This window comes from Triturus cristatus, chromosome 4_2 (genome assembly GCF_964204655.1).
Source record: "Triturus cristatus chromosome 4_2, aTriCri1.1, whole genome shotgun sequence".
NCBI lineage: Eukaryota > Metazoa > Chordata > Amphibia > Caudata > Salamandridae > Triturus > Triturus cristatus.
This window is the reverse complement of record NC_140586.1, coordinates 236,680,395-236,700,484: the sequence shown is the minus strand read 5'-3', so window position 1 is coordinate 236,700,484 and position 20,090 is coordinate 236,680,395. Positions and strand designations below refer to the sequence as shown.

The window sequence follows — 20,090 nt, the reverse complement described above, 5'->3', positions numbered from 1 at the left end:
CCAGATGCACTCTCAGACCGGGTCCGGGCCGTCACTGCACCCCGGCGTTGTCTCGAGTGCGTGCGTTTCCTGCGCCGCGGTCGCTGCGACCCAGCTGCACCGTGGCCCCCGGGCACAGGATTGGAGGACGTCTCACCGGGTTGGCGCAGGGGTCGTTCCTCAGTGAGCCATGTCCAAGCCGCCCTGGGAGTGTCAAAGAACAGTGACGTGTTCTGGAAAACGACACGTAGGCGGGCCGGGAATTGGAGCTGGTATTGAAGGCCCAGGGAACGCAGCTTTTGCTTGACCTCTGTGTAGGAGCGGCGTTGCTCCTGGACCTCCCGGGTGTAATCTGGGAAGACCATGATGGTGTGGTTGTTGAAAGTCAAAGGGTCACTCACCCGCGCCTCCCGCAGGATAGCGTCTCTGTCCCGAAAGTTGAGGATCCTAAGAATGAAGGGGCGCGGGGGGGCTCCCACCGGAGGTTTGGCCGCCAGCGACCGGTGCGCCCGCTCCACCACAAACCAGGTCGACAGACCGGCCGCCGGCATCCAGGACTTGGACCACGTTTCGAGGAAGTCATCTGCGCGGCCGGACTCGACCCCCTCCGGAAAGCCCACCAGGCGAAGGTTGTTGCGACGGGCGCGATTTTCGGCGTCTTCTGCCCGCCTGTGCAGTTCCTTGGAGTGGGTCGTGAGCTCCCGGACCTGGTCCTGCAGCAAGCGAATGTCATCTTCCGCCGTAGAGATCCGGGATTCCGTTTCGGTAATGCGAGCCGTGGCGTTGCGGAGGTCCTGCCGCAGGAGCGCAACATCGACCTTCACCTCCCCAACCATCCCCTCCAAGGATGTGCGAGAGGCCTAGATGGCCTGGAGGATGACGGCCAAGTCTTTGTTCGGGGCCGGCGCCCCCCCTCCACCCGCACCCGGCGGGTCCGAGTTGGCGAATTGATCAATCCGCGTCTGGTGGGACGCCGCCGGTGGTTTGGAGCCCTTTTCTTTGCCCATGTTGGATCCAGGGGGCACGTGCCGGCTCCAGGGGTGGGCGCAGTGGACCGGCAGGCGGCCCCCACCCGCCAAGCGGAGCCGCCCCCTGCACCAGGCCAGAAATGAGAGGACTCGAGGAGAAGGGAGAGGGCGCGTCTGATCCCCAACAATGGAAGGTCCAGAGCCCGCTCGACACGCACCCCCTCCGGCTGATCCGGGCCGTACCGCACTCACCACACCGCGGGCCTCACGCCACGGTCTGCGCCAGTGATGATCCTCCGTCTATGTCCAACGCGTAGGCCCAGGGCTGCAGTGGACGCCGTGTCCACTCAAGGTCCGGTTCCGACGGATCAGGCACAGCGCCGGGGGGGACAGTCAAGGTGCGGGAGGGGGAGGACCCCCCGGCCGGCAGCGGCCCCCGGGTAGCAGTGCAGGGCAGGAGAGGTCCGGTACCGTCGTCCTCGCGGGCCAGCACCGGAGGCGCCAGGGAACGTCCCCGCTCCAGGCACAGCAGATATCCACAGGGTCCGTGGGGGCCACGCCACACCCGGGGCGACCAGAGAGGATGGCACCAGGACAGGTCAGCAGGGGTCCAGGGGGGGCCCGCCCCCTTTTAGGCAGCGTCGGCCAAGCACCAGGAAATAGCAGGCATCAGCAGCGGCGAGGCCGGAGTCAGCCCCTCAAGCAGTCCCACTCAGCTCGGGTCGAGCCGCCCGCCGGACAGGGCCGCCTCACCACCGGGGGGCGCTCACCGTCCGCCGCCCCCCCCCAGCGCACCCAAGCTCACCCAAGGCCCGGCACCAGCCCAGGCTCCTCTCCGCAAGTCCTCCGGTCCCCGGCCGGTCTCCGCCGGCCTCGCGGCTTTCGCCCCTCGTGGTGCGCCGGGGGCTCGATTAGGGGACACTGCCATCTGCAGAACCAGTTGGGCGCGTCGCGGCTACCGGTGCAGCTCACGGGCTGTATATCTCGGCTCCCGCTGCAGGAATTCGGCCGAAAAGTGCACCGGGGACAGGGCAGCAGCTCCTCAGCACTCGGCGGTCATCAGGGGACACCTGGGACAGCCACAACGGATGTAGGGTGGATGCGAAGGGTCAAGCATCCAGGAGCCTCACCTCAGCGCGGCCATCTTGGCTAGCGCCACCTAGCGCTCTCCCAGAATGTCACTTTTTACATTCTGCAGCACATATAGAAAGAGCAAAACACCATCATTGATTGCTTATAATGCTGGAAGGGACACCATCCTGCACATAACCAATCATTCCCTGCAACGCAGCACCCTTGCACTATGGCGCAAGGGTGTATGTGCTAGCAGCTATTTTTAGCACCAGCGCAAACGAAAACACAGGGGTGCACTGCATTGTGGTAAATATGGCGGATTCCATTGAAACTACGCATCGCAGCATTGTGGAATTTGCCATTGCGCTGTGCCATTTGTATGTAGATATGCCGCATAGTCCTCAGTCATATGCTAAATACGATTTAGAGTTGGACCATGGCCCAAAAGTTAGTGACAGTTGTATTGTGTGCATGTTGTGAATTGCCTTAAGTAGACGATTGCCCAAGGGGAAATTAGCTAATATGTTGATTTTTCACAGAAATAACACGTATATATGTGCGAATAGCAAACCATTTGCTTTTTTCCCATCGCTACAGCTATTTTGGCACTAAGATTCCACACAAAGCCGGGTCACTAAACTCTGTATAACTTAATTTGCGCTGGGTTTGCTTGGAATCATAGGAGTTCCAGCCATTATTATGCTCTCTTTACATGAGCAGTCAGGAGTTTGATACAACGAAATGAAATGCATTTTAGTGCTGCACTCATGTCTACTTTTAGTGCAAAATACCTTTTGCATGCAAATGTTGGTCAGTGCTACTGTTCGCACGGCTTTACTTCCTGTCGCTTTGATTTGTGTCCCACGAGCAATCGAGCTATACGTTGGTAAAGCACCCTAACTTTTCCCTCACCTTCTTTCCCCTTTCTCCGTCACCACTTCTTTCCCCTCTTGTAGTTTGTGTCTTCAGACTTAGGCCCTCTATCCTTGGAGCAATGCACGAAAGAGGTGGCCCGCTTGTACCTTCAACACTGCTCTGACCCTGCAGCGCTGACCTTTCGGATGGACAAAGAGGGTGAGTCCAGGTGATGGAGATGGTTAGAGTGTGAGAGCGGATCTTAAACAGGTTTAGACTAGGAAGAAAATATGCCCGTCAGGCACCAAATTAAAAGCGTTCCCATTAGCAATTTAGATAAAAAGTGACCCACATTTGCAAATCAGGGCATAGTTGAATTTGAGTAAAGACAAGCTGTGTATGTGATTTGCAAGAAGAGAAATCAAAAGTAATAACTGACTCGCCAGATCATAAAACAGTCCAACAAAAAGCTAAAAGCAGCCCAAAAATTACCCTTTTAGATCAGCCTTCGGGCACCGCAGACTGCCCTATAGGGCACTTAGACTGTGCTCGTAAGGCGGACGCTCTAACAGTGACATTTGGCGTGGTCTGGCAGTCTGAATGCAATGGTTATGTTTAACATGGTTGTGCAGTGAGAAACGGTGTCAGACTGGCCCTTCTGCTACTCTGGTATTTGCAGGGTAGGCTGCAGGCTAGGGGCCTGCTTTCAGAGCTGGAGCGCTGCCATGACCCAGCCATGAATCTCACATACTCCATTCTAGTCTAAGCCACCTCCCGTGTGGGGCTGGATTGATCATTTTTGATACAGCTGAATTTGGTGTCCAGACCAGCTCTAGTGAGAAGTCAACGTCAGGGGCAGTTAGGGTGTTTTGGAGACTAGGGACTAAGTGAAACGTGGTGCTTTGGGCAGTCAGATTGTGGGGCATATTTACAAGCCCCTATCGTCACCACAACATCATTTTAGTGACGTTGTGGTGGCGATAGGGGTTTCGCCTTATTTACAAGGCGGCGTTAAGCCACCTTAACGTGGCTTAAAGCTGCCTTGTAAATAAGGCACCCTTTTATGCTGTATTCAGCATGGAAGGGGAGGGCAACACCCATTGATTTTGATGCTGCCCCCTATTTACAAGGGTGGCGTAAATAGGAGGCAGCGCCAAAATTAAGACCAGGGAAAACCTACTCTTAAACAGGCAAAACGAGGAGAAGTGCTTTATTTCTCCTCGTTTTTGCTGTTTCCATGTGTGCTGTGTTTTGTAGCACACATAGACACAGCAACTTGCCATTGATTGTTTATGTGCAGAAAGGTCTCCCTCTAAGCAATTTTCCCCTCAAGGCAGACACCCTTGCACTATGGTGCAAGGGTACCTGCATTGGCACTAGCCTGCTAAGTTTAATGCCAGTGCAGGGGGAAATGTTGAGCTGCACCACATTGTTGTAAATATGGTGCACCCCTGCTTCACTGAAGTGGCGGAGCGTGGCGTTAAGCCAAGGAGTCTAACACCGTGCTCTGCCACTTCATTGTACATATTCCCCTTAGTTTTTGTGCTGTGGTGTTGTCTAGGGTGGGTGATCGGGCCAGGGTACAGTTACCAAATGTAGACGGGGTAGGGAAGAGCGACTCCTGGTGGCAGCTAGTGAGCTTTAGTGGGGTGAAACTGAGTAAATGATCAGGGTTTTGGAGGCAATTCAGTTTTGGCTTGGTGGGCCTGATTACCTTTTTGGATTCAAGATCAATAAGTTTATCTTAACCAATCTGAGAGGGTCGCGAGGCACAATTACAGTGAGATTTGTAGTTGGAGTTGAGATAGTTTGAGTTCCAGAGGAGGTGAAGTGAGTTTTGCTGAGGAAGGTTTGCAGATGTTCAATCTGAGGGGAAATAAGACTAAGTGCTAGTGTGATGCAGCTGAAGGGAACGGCTATGAATGTACATTTCAAAGATACAATATTAACCTTTGCACAAGTGACAGTGTGGTGAATTGAAGGTCCTTTGAGCCAGGTATATAAAATAGGTTGGATTTATTTATGCTTAGTTACAAGGTAAGATCATTAGAAGAAGATAGGTAGATGGAAATGTAACCCCACCAGAGCAGCCTCTCTGCCGCTCAGCCTGCCTGCGGGCTGACCAACTTGTAATGTGCATAGATGATGATGTTGTCCAAAATATTCTACAAACACATGCCAAAGTTTTTGACTCTGTTTTGGGGGAGGCAGTGGGTTTTCAACATAAAATAGTACTTAAAAAAGATGCAATTCCTGTGAAACATTTTGTTAGGAGGATACCGTTAACTGCAAGATCTCAAGTCAAAGATACTATTAAACAAATGCTTGAGGAGGACATCATAGAACTGGTGGTGGCTATCTCCGGTGGTTATCAAACAGAAACAAGATGGCCCTCTTCGTTTCTGTGTGGACTTGAGGAGCTTGAACAAGGCAGCTGTCATGGACAGTTTTCCACTTCCCAATATCAATGAGATTATGTTGATCTTGGCAGGAGGCAAACTATTCTCAAAGTTTGACTTACGAAGCGCGTACCATCAAGTTAAGCTTCAACCGAACTCCAAGAAGTACACTTCTTTTATAACAATTGATGGTACATATCAATTCAAGTGACTTTTCTTTTGGGCTGTGCTCTGCTGCCAGTGCGTTCCAACGCATCATGACAGAGATTTTGAAGGGCATTGATCGAATTGTGGTATTTCAAGATGACATTTTGATTTATGGCATGAATGCGAAAGATCACAATTCAATCCGGGACCAAGTTTTAACTCGTTTGTCCTCGGCTGGCTTGACACTACGCAAGAACAAGTGTGTTTTTGCTGTCGAGGAAGTTGACTCTCTTAGTTATCGTGTCACCAAAGAGGGTATTCGTCCTAAACATGATCTAGTCAGTGCTATAGTGAACGTAAAAGTACCAGACGACAAAGATAAGTTAAAATCTTTCATGGGCATGGTCGAATACTATGCTAAATTTGTCAAAATCTTTGCACATAAGGTGGAACTCTTGAGAGACCTGTTGAGAAAAGGTAAAACGTTTCTGTGGGGTGTTGAGCAGCAAAAAGCATTTGATTTGGTTAAGGATGATATTGTCAATGTTGGCCTTCTAACTGGGTTCCTCCCGCACTTACCTACAGTACTCACTGTGGACGCCAGTGCGGTGGGCATTGGTGCCGTACTAACCCAAAAACATGCTGGACAAGAAAAATCGGTTGCCTTTGCGTCTCGGTTGCTGACTGATAACGAAAGAAACTACTCGGTTATCGAGCGTGAGGCACTGGCGGCTGCATGGGCCACAAGATATTTTAAAGTCTTATTGTGGGGAGTTGTTTTCACACTTAGAACAGATCATAAGCCCTTACTGAAAATCTTAGGCCGAAACGGCATAAAGAACAGTTCTGGCAGACTAGCTTGTTTAGCTATCAGTGTGCATGATCTGGTGTGCAAAATTGAGTATGTACCTGGGTGGCGCAACAATGTTGCGGATTGCTTGTCCCGACTGCCTGATGTGAAAGCGGTTTGTACTGAACTCGTCACGAAGAGTGTTGTGGTTAGTTTGGAAGACCTTACTGAGGACCTAGATAGAGCTATTTCTCGAGAGGATTGGGTGGAAGGCATGCGCAACGATAAAACTATGACTGGTGTGATTTGGATGGCTAGAGAAGGTGTTTCTAGAGAGAGCACAGTATCACCTAGTCTCAGACCCTTTGTACAGTTGCAGGACCAAATCTCCACATTGGGTGACCATGTTGTGTTGAGGGGTGAGAAATACATTTCTCCAGTGTCATTGAGGACTTGGGTGATTGCGTTGGCTCATGAGGGTCACCTAGGCCAAACGTTAACTGCCAGACGGATCAAGGATACATTTTGGTGGCCAGGAATAGATGCCCAAGTGAAGGAGTGGTTAGAAAAATGTGAACGCTGTAAATAGTCTGAGAAGCGGTTGCGTGTGGCAGTAGACAAACCTACTTCACCTCAACATGTTATGGGTGAGGAGGGTGTTTGGCAAAAGGTTTGTATGGACTTCATTGGGCCTTTCAACGGTTTACATGACAATGAGAGATTTGCATTAGTCTTGGTGGGTTCTGCTTCCAGATGGGTGGAGGTTGCATTTATGAGGAACATTAACACACAATCCACCATCAAAGTTCTCAGTGAGGTATTTTGTGGGGAAGGTGTACCAGCATTCCTTCTTTCGGACAATGGCACACAACTCACATCAACGGAGATGGAGCACTATTTTGAGGGCAGTGGCTTAAAGCACTTACGTACGTCATTTTACAATCCCCAGGGAAACGGCTTATGTGAAAGAGTTAACAAACTCGTAAAAGGCACGATGCAGTTGGCTCATGGCCAAGTCCTCTGTGCAATATGAGATAAAATAAATGTTGTGGGCCTACTGCACTACAGTGCATCAACGAATGGCAAAATCCCCTTTTGAACTGATGAGGGGTAGATTAGCTGGTACAAAGTTGGTTCCCACTTGGTTACTTAAGCATCAATTGGATATCTCTCCCTCTAGGCATCGCCCAGATATTCTTAAGAGTAACAGACGTGTATGTCTGGGAGACTTGGTAAAGGTCAAACCCGGTGGTATACACTGAGGTTTCAACAAATTCAGAGGGCCTTTCCATATGGAGTCTGTTGGTGAAAATTTTGTAAAGCTACTCCAGTATGAGTGTTACAATGCCTGACTACAATTGAAACATGATGTACCCTTCAAAATGTTTTTATTGCTCGTATTCCAACAATTGTCATGCTAAACACTTAATCACTTACTATCGTAAGGCATTGTTCCTGCCTTTATCCGTGACACTGGCAAAGGCTGGAATTAGTGGCAGTAAAGGGATATGTTACCACCAGAAAATGCAGATTGGTGGCATAAGCATGACTGTAGTCCCGGCAAGTCCCCTTATAAGACTGTGCATGAGATAGTTTGTGGCAGTATTAGGGTTGCAATAATAGTAGGTCCCTTTGAAGACTGGGGTGTAACAGGTTAGTGGCGACAGTGGGAACAAACATCTAGCAGGATCCTCTTTGAGACTGCAGATCATTCAGAATGGTGTCAGTGCTGATCTTGTTTTGCCATCAGGCCTTTTCTTAGAACCTGGAAGGAAAAAGACCGATGGTAGCCGCAGGATAGCAAGACTATCAGGTGCCTTTGTGAGACTGGGCATGACGCTTAGTGGCAGCGATGGGAAGGTTATAGGCCCTGTGTACTAAACTAATCAGTGGCTCTGGGGAGTGAAGTGGGCTCATGATTAGCAGAGTGCTTTGATTGCAAAACTGGGGCTGATACAGATTGGTGACAGTGGTGATGCTGTGAATACTAGAAAGTAGTTTTGTGATACTGGCTGCCTTATCATAAGACTTGGTTCTTACATGCTCGGATTGTGATACTTTGTAAGAAGCTGGTTGGTGGCATTCGTGGGTTTGTGATACTAGCCTGTTCCTTTGTAAGTCAGAGGATAAAGGACATTGGTGGTAATGTAACAGTGACAATGAGACAAATTGGTGGCAGTAGTGGGACTATGATATTAGCAGTCCATTTTGCATGACTGGAAGTCATTCCAGTTGGTGGTAGATATAAGATTTTGATGATTTTAGTTTCACTTGCCCCTTCCTGCATGCAGAGATAATTGTGAATGGTGAGAGCAGTGGCCTCAGGGTGCACGTGGACAGCAGCTGCATTTCTGAAAGGTTCAGGTTGGTCTACAAAATATGGGCTTTTGTTAGCAGGGTCTTTTTGAAAACTGGTGATTAGCCCAATTTGTGACATTGGGTGGATCATAATGCCCCAGTGAATCTGTGCATGGATGCCATTTAAGGGCAGAAGCGGTAGGAGTTGGGGCCCATCTGGTTATCAAAGTGGTTGTTACACCCCGAGGCTCTCACCACTTAGACGAACCATCACTTACATCACCACCGCACAGAGGGAGCAGAGACACACACATGTTCATGGATTAGTCCCTTTAAAAGGAGGAAACAAAAAGAACTGGTGGGCCAGTCATTCAGGGGGCAAAGTAACCGATAACCAGGGCATACTTAAAGGTCACCAGTGGCTGCTACTGCATCCTATACTTCCCTTCAGGGCCCCTATGCCTGACTTTTATCTTTATGTCAGAATCTTAAAAGCTATTTTTTAAATATATGGTAGTTTTTTTATCCATTTCATGAGATTTAATTACAACCAAAGACTGCGTGATACCCCTTTTTGTAATGCTATCACTGTAAAAGGTAAAGTAATGTCTACTTCGGTGATGTCACTGGGGCAGTCAAATAGATTGTGATGTCAGTTTTCCTAGAAGAGTAATTTTGGTGTAAATATGTAAGTGAAAATATTAGCTGGGTGGCCGTAGATGGATATTAATATAGATTGGTGTATTTGGAAGTTGGAAAACAACTATGCTGCTGGTGGGGGTGCTGCATTCCATATCAATGCTGGAAGTGGCCCCTGGTGACATCATCAAAGCCCTTTGGCGCCCGCCCCGGTGAACCAACCTCAGTGTCCATCCATTTTCCCTCGCCTTTAAGGCGTTTAATGGACTGACATTGATAGGGTAGTGCGTACCCTGCCCTTGAAGGAGGGTAGTGCGTACCCTGCCCTTGAAGGAGGGTTAATGGATGGTTAGACAAGGAAGTGCTGACAACCAATCTGGCATAGTGCCTATCCCTATGCATTTCAGAATCCAGGCTGCAGTGCTTGTCAAACGTATACAGGGACACCCACGTCGCCATCTTGCAGATCTCTGCAATACGAACTCCCTTGGCTAGGGTAGAAGTCGTGGATTTGGCCCTGGTGGGATGAACCCTAAGTCCCTGCAGAGGGTTGTTGTTGGCTGAAGCATAACAGGTTTTGACAAATACGTGGATCCATTTTGAGAGGGTCCTTTTCTGAACCACTTTTCCCTTCTTAGCACCACAGTAACCAACTAAGAGCTGGGCATCCAGTTGTATGTTCTTAGTGCAGTCGAGATTGTAGCGGACCATCCATCTAGCGTCCACTCCTCCTTCTTTGTGGGATGGAAAGAGGGATAGAAGGCTCAGAGGGTGATGGACTGACCCAGGTGGAAATGTGTCACCACTTTTGGCAGGAAAGCAGCCCTGATTCGCAACACCAATTTGTCTAGATAAAAAGAGGTAAAAGTGGGAAGGGAACTGAGAGCTTGTAATTCGCTCTCCCGTCTGGCTGAAGTGATAGCTACCAGAAACACGGTTCTGAATGTCAACATTGTTATGGAACAACTAAGTAGGGGCTCAAACGGACTCCCAATAAGAAAAGTCAAGACTAAATTAGGCTCCCATTGGGGCACAAGAAAGGGGGTTGAAGGATACAGATTCGTAAAGCCCTTCAAAAAATGCATGACAATAGTCCCACATGAGAAAGGATGGCTGCTCAGGCAGACAGAGGAATGTAGGTAAGGCAGCTAAATACCCTTTGACAGTGCCTATTGCACAACTCCTCTGAGCAAGAGAAAGTGGTTATTATAGGACCTGAGACAGCTTGACCTCCAAGGCGTCTAGGTTTTTGTCCGCACATGTGATGAAGTGCGGAAGAGCCATATATCACACCCTTCTTGGTCAATTCGGGTCAATGAGAATAGAATGACTTGGTCCCGGTTTGGTGAATATTCCTCAGAGCCCAAGGTTTCAAGGGTAAGTGGAAATGTGTAGTGTAGCTGAAAGTTCCATCTCAACTGAAAGGCAGTCCCCCAACTCTCCCCTCGACAGATAATGGAGGGCACAGAACTGCTGGCACTGAGCATTTTCTGAAGGGGTGAATAAGTCCACGTGAGGAGTTAACCACTGGGCCAAGATGTCCTGGACTACCTCTGGTAGAAGACCCCACTCATGATTGGCAAGATACCGCCAGTTCACACTGTTGGCTCTGACATTCAGAGACCCCGCTAGGTGTTTGGCTGTGAGCAAGATGCCTTAGTGGTGTGCCCAGGACCACAGTCTCAAGGCTTTCAGGCAAAGGAGGTGAGACCCCACTTCCGCTTGCTTGTTCATATACCACACCACTGTTGTTTTGTCTGTCAAGATCTGGACAGACTGACCTTGGAAAGAGGAGAGGAAGGCCTTGAGCACCAACTGAATGACTAGGAGCTCCCACAGGTTGATGTGACGGACCTGCTCTCCTGGAGATTACAGGACTCTGATCCCCAGAGCCTCCCAATGGTGGAGGCATCTGTCACTTTCCTAGTCACAGCTGGAGGGGAAAGTGAAGTCCCTCCCGTAGTCAAACCCCTTATTCCCCCACCATATCAATTCTGCTGCAGGGCTGGGGGAAATAATGATTGAGTTCGATATGTCTCCCCATAATGTAGCTAACGCCTCCAGAGATGCCACTGCAGGGCCTTCATGCAGTGGCGGCTGGTAGGGAACGGTGGCTGGGAGAGGGGGAAGGTGATGGGGGTAGGGGAAAAAAAGAAAAGGAACCTGGAGGTTGCCGTAGCAGCCACCACATCTTCTCCAGCAGTAAGCACCCAGCCTCCCAGAATCCCCTGACCAATCACAATGCCGCCTTAAGCAGAGCTGTGATTGGTCTGAGTCCTGTGGCTCGGCTTTCAGACAGGGGCTTGGAGGCTGGGCATGTTCTCTACTAAGTCAGCAAATGCAGCCTATGGAGAACATGCACAGTACGCATGACAGAGTGGCCAGCCCGAGATGGCCGGCCAAACCTTCATGCACACTTTAGGTGCAGCCACCACTCCTACTCCGGCCCCGACGTCAGGGAAAGCCGGCCCGCATTGCCCTATAAACGTGTCTGCTCTGCAGCGCAACTCCAATAGTAAAAATAAAATGATAATAACGGACGGCTGTTATTATCACTTTATTTTTACTTTGCACTGTTTTAAAGCAGTGGGTCGAAGCTCCTCTTAGCGGAGGAGCAGCCCCTACCTTCATGAGCCAACATGCACATGTGACTAGAAGAATGCAGGAATCTAGCAGATCTAGTAATCTTAGGACTCTCAGGACTGGAACTCTCACACCTTGCTGGGAAGATGAAACCATTTCCTGAATGTCTCCGGTCCTTTGCAGAGGGCAAAAGGCATGGAGGAGAGTGGTGCCCAGGACCAACCCCATTAACTGGAGTAATTGGGATGGCCACAAGTGAGATTTGGACTTGTTGATTGAAAATCCCATGCAGAATAACAGGGATACTTTCAACTGTAGACGGCGTGACACCACTTCTGGCAAACCAGCTTTGATAAGCCATTCGTTCAGATCAGGAAATATTCAGATGACCGATCTCCTGAGATGAGACGCCACAAATGCCATCACCTTTGTGAGGAACCAAGGTGTTGATGTCAAGCCAAAGGGTAGCACCACACATTGGTAGTGTATAGAACACACCACAAATCGCTAATCCGTCCAATGTGACCATAGGTTAGGATGTGGAAGTACACATCCTGCAGATCGAAGGACTCCTCCAGACTCCACATTTCAATGCCAGTAGTGCTTGAGCTTAGGTCAGAATCCTGAACTTTTCTGTTTTTGATGAAGAAGTTCATTTCCTCGAGGTCCAGGATCAAATGCGGATTGACTGACTTTCTTGAGCACTAGGAAGTAACGTGTATAACATTTTTGGCCCATTGCCTGCTCTGGCACTAGCTCCGTATGAGCACTTCCCTTCTGTTGCAGTATGGCAAGGTCTGGGGAGAAAAGGGCAGAGGGGGGTATGGGGTGTAGCCTGAAGGAAGAGAAGGGTATAACCCCTTTCCACAATTTGGATGACCCACTGGTCCAAATTTATGGCCTTCCAGGCTGGGAGAAAAAAGGACACTGGCCATCTCACAGGCTCTGGGTGGGTTTGGGTAAGCAAACTAGGTCTGCTTTCCTAGTGGTGCGGGAGAGGCGAAGGAGGGGGAAGGTTGCAAGGTGAATCCACGGCCCTTTCCTCTGAATCCACCTCAGTACCATCTGACCAATAGGTTAGGCTGTTGCTGGGTTTTTGGTTGATGTTGCTGTCGGTGAGGAAAGGAAGATCCTCTTTAGAAGCCTTAAAGTTGTGGAAACGGTAAAAGAGTCTTGAGGGAGGAGACAGTTGAAGACCAAGGGAGCCAGCATAGCTTTACTGATCTTTAAATGCTCCAATGCTGAATCAGCCCAGTCGCCAAACAGATGTGCCATGTCGAATGGCAGATCCATAAGATTAACCACAAAATGAATTCCTGGGTCTGATAGGTAGGGAAAGACAGGGATGAAGAGATTGATGTCACTCAAAATTAGGGAATTCCCTTTTCAGGACAAATTTCCTCACCCACCAGAGGTGGCAAGAGTCATTATAGGGAACCTCCTCACACCATGATGCCTAGTCACAGTGTGGGCTACAACCCCCTCTCTAGAGGGAGAAGTTCAGAGATATTTTCAGAGGTATAATAAATACCTTACAAATGAGCACGAAGTGGTGAGAGAAAGCAGGGCGTTAGTGAGAAATATGTGACTTAAAGCTGGCTCCAAGGTACGCGATACTCTTTATTCATGCATCCCTGGGTCAGAATTAAAAACAAGCTGATAGGCCTATCAGGCGTAATTACGTCCGCTGGTTCTTTTCAAAGGAGCAGGTCAACATGTTTCTGCCTATGACCCTCCTTAGAGGTGTTGTGGCATTCTTCAGGACCTGTATGAGAAATGCACTTGCTTATGTGCTCATGGGATAAAACAGAAATGTGACAAAGAAGCGAAAATACAAAATCAGTGGTCCTAATAAGGTCCACTTAGAGATCCACTGGTAGTTTCCTGCTAACATCAGGATTAAGGCCTCAACTTAGGCCCTGGCGTTTGGCTCAGGGTAACTCTCACGGGCCGTACCTCTGTGTGCTGGCAAATTCCACCAAGTCCAAAAAAGGCCTCTGTGGGTGAGGGAATTCATCCTGAAAAGGGAATACCCCAACTTTGAGTGACACCAGTCCCTTCTTTCCTGTTTTCCCCTACCTATCAGACCCAGGAATTCATTTTCTGGTTAATATTAAGTCTTGGGGAGGTAATTCCTGCTGGTCTATAAATCTCCCCTGGCCCGTCTTTGTGTGTTCCAATCCAAAAGATTCACCTGGATGTCTGCTGAAAAGTTAGATGTCTGGAGCCAGTCATGCCTTTGAATGGAAACTGAGGTGCCCATCGCCCAAGTAAACAAATCATCTGTGTCCGGTCCTAATTTAGTAATGTGCTGGAAGACATTTTGACCATCATAAATTACTTGCTGAAAATGTTCCCTCATGCCTTCTGGGTCACGAAGTAGTACCATCTGAGCCATATGGCATAATTATAATGATTTCAGGACCATGCTCCCAGCGGAGAAGGACTTTTTGTCCCAAGCTTATAGGTGCTTAGATTCCCTGCCAGAGGGTATTGTCGGAAAGGCTCCTCCTAATTGGTATGTGGAGCATGAAGCGTGTATGACAAGACTCTTCAGCAAGGGTGGATTGAAAGGAAGGGCAGAATCATCTGGAGCAGGACGACAGACAATGAGCCTGTAGGTCATTGGGTGGAAGAGAGAGTCTCTCATGCTGTCATGAGTGGCCTTGTTGAAAGAGAGGAGAGGTTCTGCTGCAGGAGTAGATGGCAGGCGGGGCCCTTTCAGATAAAAGCTGTGGGGTGGTGGGGCTGGGTGGGGGTAGGATTTTGACGGAGGATGATAAATAATTAATTTCCCTCGTCATCGTCTGTCGAAATGCCCCCCCACACGGCCCCACAGCTCTTACCTGAACGGGCTGTGGCTGGTAGATGGTGAGGATGATGGTCTTGCTGTCCGTAGTAGGAAGCAGAAAGTCCAACACCTCAGTTGCCTTATGCCTAGCTTTGGGAAGGGAGACAGCTTCAGGCACTTGAGCACCAGTGACGAAGTCCACAGCTGGCTCAAAAGAGGTGTCTAGATCTCCAGTATCCCTGTAAGGCTGCAAGTCCAGAATCTGTACCAAAAATGTAATGAAGACCATTTCTGTACTCATCTACCTCCAGCAGACGTTTAGCATCCCTACAGGATCGCTTCGGCAGAGCAACCTCAGGCTGCAGCGTCGGTGTCAACATATCTGGCACCGTAGTTGGAGGCAGTGGTGAAGGCAGAGTCACCATCCACGCATCGAGGGCGGTGGCATCCAACACCGTAGAGTTAGGCTGAAGTAATGTGGTGTCAGCACTGGAACCGTTCTTGCAGCGCTGAAAGGCTTCAGAGCAAGAGGCATATACATTTGAAATCTTTCCGGAGCTGTTGGCCCTGAAGGGGCGTTAGGTGGCAATGAAGCCCTTGAGAAGATCGAGTGCATAGCATTAAGGAACGCTTCCAGAACTGAACCTGATGCCAGAAACCCAGGAACGGCTGGCACCGGAAGCTCGGACATAAAGGCCCCAGCACTCAGATATCCGAGAAGGTCTGAAGCCCATCTGGGGCTAGGTCCAGTGGAGTCACCTGAGCAGGAATGCTTGGAGGGGGTGGGGTGGGGGGATCACAGTGGTCAAATCAACTAACTCCAGCTCCAAGGATGATCGTCCTCAGGGAGATGGGAATTGATGAGGTGACTTACCTTCGGAGCATTTCTTACACTTTGTGCGCTTGTTCTTTTTGCCCCCAGAAGATGAAGATGGGGACATGGAGCAAAGCCTCAAATGTTTGTGGCATCGACTGTCATCCCTAGCCCTGGCCATAAAGAGTTTTCCCTACTCCTCTGGTATGGCCTTAGAGTGCATTCTTTGACAGAAAGCACAGGCCCGGGTGTGGTCCGACCCCAGGCACCAAAGACAAACAGAGCGGGGGTAGGCTATTGACATCTGTCCTTCACAATTCCTACAGGGTTTGAACCTGTACGTGGTACGGTGTTTTTATTTTTTTGTCAGACAAAAACTCCTTAGAGTGAGCTCTGGATCTGCATTTAAAGCACGGGAAAAAAAGGGAATTACATTGTTATTCTGGGGCTTGTATGGCTTCCATAACATCACCAGAGGACACTTTCAGGACCGATATAAAGCCAGCGCCCCCTATCGACGGTATGAGAACTTTGAAGTTCCAGATTTAATCTGATGCCTGCACTTTTTCTACAGGTGAGGAATCAACAGGCAGAAGTATCCACAAGAAATACATTTTAATTTTGTGTACAGAGCATTTATAGTAGCCTCAGTGGCGGCAACACTGTAACATTAACACAGACAGGCCCATTTGTAACTTGCTGGCTATGCCCAGCTCATTTGGTACTGATCGTTTTATTGTGATTATACACACAGTAGAGTTACACGAATTGCAACTGAAAATGGGATACAGCAGTCTATGAAGGTAGGTGCACTTTACAGCTACCACACATGGCCGATATGCCGCATTGATTGTCTTCTTGCACCACAGGTTATGAAGTGCTGATGCAGGAGGTGAATGGAGGCTCACAGCCAATGGGAGATTCCTTTTATGTCCGTGCCAACCTTGACATCCGGGATTCCCGTGACCATCAGGCTTTGCGTGTGAAGAGCCGGGACATTCTGCATGTCACTGACACCATGTTCCGAGGGCGGTTTCAGTGGTTTGGTGCCCGTGTAGATGCCTTAACTAAGATGGATCTCACCCAAGGAACCATCCCGAATTACAGCAGGTTGTCACTCATCTATTTATTTATTGATTCGTATAGAGTAGACTTGCTGCCCTTTGTCTCCATGGACTGATCACGTTTGAGGACCAAGACAAGTCTGTACGTCTTCTAAATGAAACTGAGATGAGCTGTTTCATGGAGGCTTTTCCCACAAACGCCTATTACACCACAGTCATTCTTTATTGTGGGGTTGTGATCCATAATCAAAAACCCCTCACAGTTTGACCATATTGAAATACAATGCAGGGTCCTCAACCGGCTGGGAACTTGTTAGTGACCACCGGACAGAAAAGACAAACCCGGAAGTGGTAACACAAATGACAAACTCAGGCCTCAGCAGCTCAAAATGACTGTGCTTGAGAAAACATCTAAATACTTTATTAAACTATCAAGACTGAGTCGAGCCTTCTCTGGAATACCCATAGCCCCACTGCACCACAAATCCAAACAAACTCCAAGCTGAGCTGCTTTCAGTGCACAAAGGACTGTACTTGTATTTCAACAAAAGTATCCCACTTCTGACACAAAGGGGCATATTTACAAGGAGGCGATTATAAATTATCGCCGCTTTAGCGGCCGTTTTCGGCCGAAAAGCGGCGATAATTTTATCGCCTAATTAGCAAGGTCACGCTATCGCGTGAAACCTTGCTTTAGCATGGGGATTCCTAACGCCCAGCTTTGCATCTCTAATGAGATGCAAAGTGGGCGTTACTGACCTGACATGATAGGAGAAAGGTCGCTAAGCGACATTTCTCCTATCATCAAGCCCCACGCTATGAAGCATAGCGGCAGGAAAAGTAGCGATAACCCCTGTTATCGCTACTTTCCGTACGCCTGCTTCAGGACTGACTTAGCCATGATATCCTATGGGAGGTGGATATCATGGCTAAGTTTGTGAGTCCCTATCAACAAGCTAACGTGAGATTATCGCTGGGTTTTCAGCAATAATCTCACGTTAGGCAGTTAGCGTGAGGATTTTTATCGCTTTTGAGATAAGCGTTGCTAATAGCACGCTATCTCAGCGATAAAAATCCACGCTAGCCGGCGATAATTATCCTAGCGCTAAGTGCGCTTAGCGATAATTATCGCCGGTTGTTGTTGATATGCCCCCAAATTGGCTATCCTAGTGTTCTGATATTTACCAATATGTTATATGCAGAATATCATCAACAGTTTACAAATCTCACTTTTCACAAAATCAGCAATCCTCACAAGCTTCAAGTTATTTAGGGTCAGGCAACACCAGGATACTTGTAATGCCACCAAGGGGCTGAGGTGAATGACTATGTGATCTCCAGACACCATGTTTGCTCAGTATAGTGACTCTTAAGGATTACTTTTGGAGTGGTGCTCGATCTCATCCTGGTATATTTTTCACTTACAGGGCTCAACAGATTCTACTCTGTCAACAGGGCCAGGGAATCTCTGGACGAATGCAAAAGATCCTCCGTAACAATGTAAGATGAAAACCAGATCCCACCTTGTAGCTCTTAGCTGTGAGGCAATGTCAAGCACATCTTATCCACTTATGATGGTCAACAGAGGCGCAACCAGAGCCAAATTTCGGGGGGGAGGGCTAAGAAAAAATGTCGGGGGCGTGGGCTGAATCTTTAAGCAATAGGCAGAGTGGGGCTGATTTCGGGGGGGGATGAATCTTTAAGCAATAGGCAGAGTGGAGCTGCAGGGGCTCTTAGAAGGGGTGAAACAACAGCAAGGCCTCATTAACGTGCAAATTGTCTTTTAAAGACCTGTGAAGTGCTCGGGTGCGGCTGTGTGGGTGCCCGGGAAGCGGTCTCATCCCGGGCTGTCACACACGACGGGGGGGGGGGGGGGGGGGCTGAAGCCCTTTGAGTCCAATGGGTGTTGCGCGCCTGATGGTCAATATCTAAGCCGGAGAAGGATGCACGTGCTGATGATTTTCACCCAACCTAGCCATTATTCTGTGGGCTGAGGAGAACTGTGCCTAGTGTTCCCCTGGCAGCTTGCACTGCAGCAGCTGCTTGGCGCCAGGCTTTAGCATGGGGCAATGAAGGACCTATGAGCCTCTGACTTCCCCCTTTTGCCCCTTCTCAGAAGCAGCCCATTTTGGATTGCATCTCAGTTAGGGGTGTGCGAAATTCACATCATTTGCATGGCGTACTTACAATAAATGTTGCCAAAATTACACAAAATTATGTGTAATTATGCCAAATACAAATCTGTCATGTTGCACTATATTTTAATGGAAAATGAGGACGCATTTAAGGAAAAGCACTGCAAACAACAGTAGCTTATGTTCTGGTGTTCACAAGTTTGCTGCAAAATTTTACTGTGAATCTCCATTATTTAAGCAAACTGGCATAATTTGAGGAATTTCATGTAAAAAGCAAAAAGTGAAATTCCCTAAATTATGTGCATTATGCTGGTGTTATTCAAAGTTCAGCTAGGCCTAATATCAGTACTTGTGCTCTAGATCTTTCCAGAGAGGCCCATAGCTGAACTTGGTAGGGTGAAGTCAGTGATTGCAACGCCCTCCGTGAAAGCTGAGAAGCCTGTTTAAAAGCTAAGGGAACCTCAGAAACAGCTTGAGAGAGTTGCACCAAGACAGTCACTCTTTCAATGTAGATCACATGCTCTCTAATGTGCTCTCACCCAGTAAAGAAGTGAGGCAGACATCCCAGGCAGAAGTATTTCCTTTCTAAAAAGCACATATTCCATAACCTTCTGCCTTTCAGTGTGTGTGTTGTGTGCGTGTTTGTGTGTACATGTGTTTTGAATCTGAATCCATCTTCTTAGTGCCCAAGCTCACCGCCCCAAAAGCATTAAATGACAAGGATGTCACAACAGGCGCTTAAAATAAAAACAAACAATGGCAATGCTAATAGGCCTGGCTTATGAATGAAAGTGCCTTTTATGCCATTAATGGGTTGAGGCACATATATGCACTGTGTCATTCATATTTGTAGTTATGAATCCATTAATCCATCCACTTACTTATTTTTGCATTCACCCTCTGACACAACCACAGTAAAAACGCACAAACTCAACAATGCAAGCAAAGAAAATGTATGCAGAAAAAAGAAATTATGCTGCCACCTAAACGCAGCAGGCCCATGCTTGCAAAAACAAACTAAACATAGCGGAAGATATCCATCTTTCAGATGTTTTGTAAATAGTCCATCATTGTTTTAAAGTCCAAATTTAGAACCAATGTGTTGGTCATCTTAGAATGATAAAACAACAATACACTATGGAGAACAGCATTCCATATTGGTTTCCTGAATTAGAGGCAGTGGGCATGTCCCATATGGTGCACTACAGATTAAATGAGTGGCAAGCAAGCGACCCGCTGGCACTGCCTGGAGCGCTGTAGTATTTGCTTAAGAAACATTAGAATAAAAACAAAAGAAGCAAAGCAATGACAGGGGAACTATGAGAAATGTATTTTTTAATTGAGGGGCTTGTTAACCCTTCTCAACCACAAATCCCTGTCAGTGAGAACCACAAAAGTCACTAAATTAACCTGTGCTTAACCCTCTGGTAGCGTGGCAAAAAAAGCAGTCAGACATATCTTAGAGGCAATGTGTAAAGTATTTATGCAACACACAAACACTAAAAAAGAGAAAACACACCACAAGAAAAATCCCACACCACTTTAGAAAACTAA

The 20,090-nt window shown here is 48.2% G+C and overlaps 1 protein-coding gene across 1 annotated transcript in view; it reads left to right on the top strand.

Annotated features, from left to right (window-relative positions):
* Positions 1 to 20,090, top strand: part of CARD10 (caspase recruitment domain family member 10) — a 260,351-nt gene that overhangs the window by 214,570 nt on the left and 25,691 nt on the right. Inside the window, exons 16-18 of the mRNA XM_085601364.1 lie at positions 2,978 to 3,095; positions 16,207 to 16,447; positions 17,829 to 17,901. Coding sequence (XP_085457490.1) covers positions 2,978 to 3,095; positions 16,207 to 16,447; positions 17,829 to 17,901 — 432 coding nt within the window. The remainder of the gene's footprint in view (positions 1 to 2,977; positions 3,096 to 16,206; positions 16,448 to 17,828; positions 17,902 to 20,090) is intronic.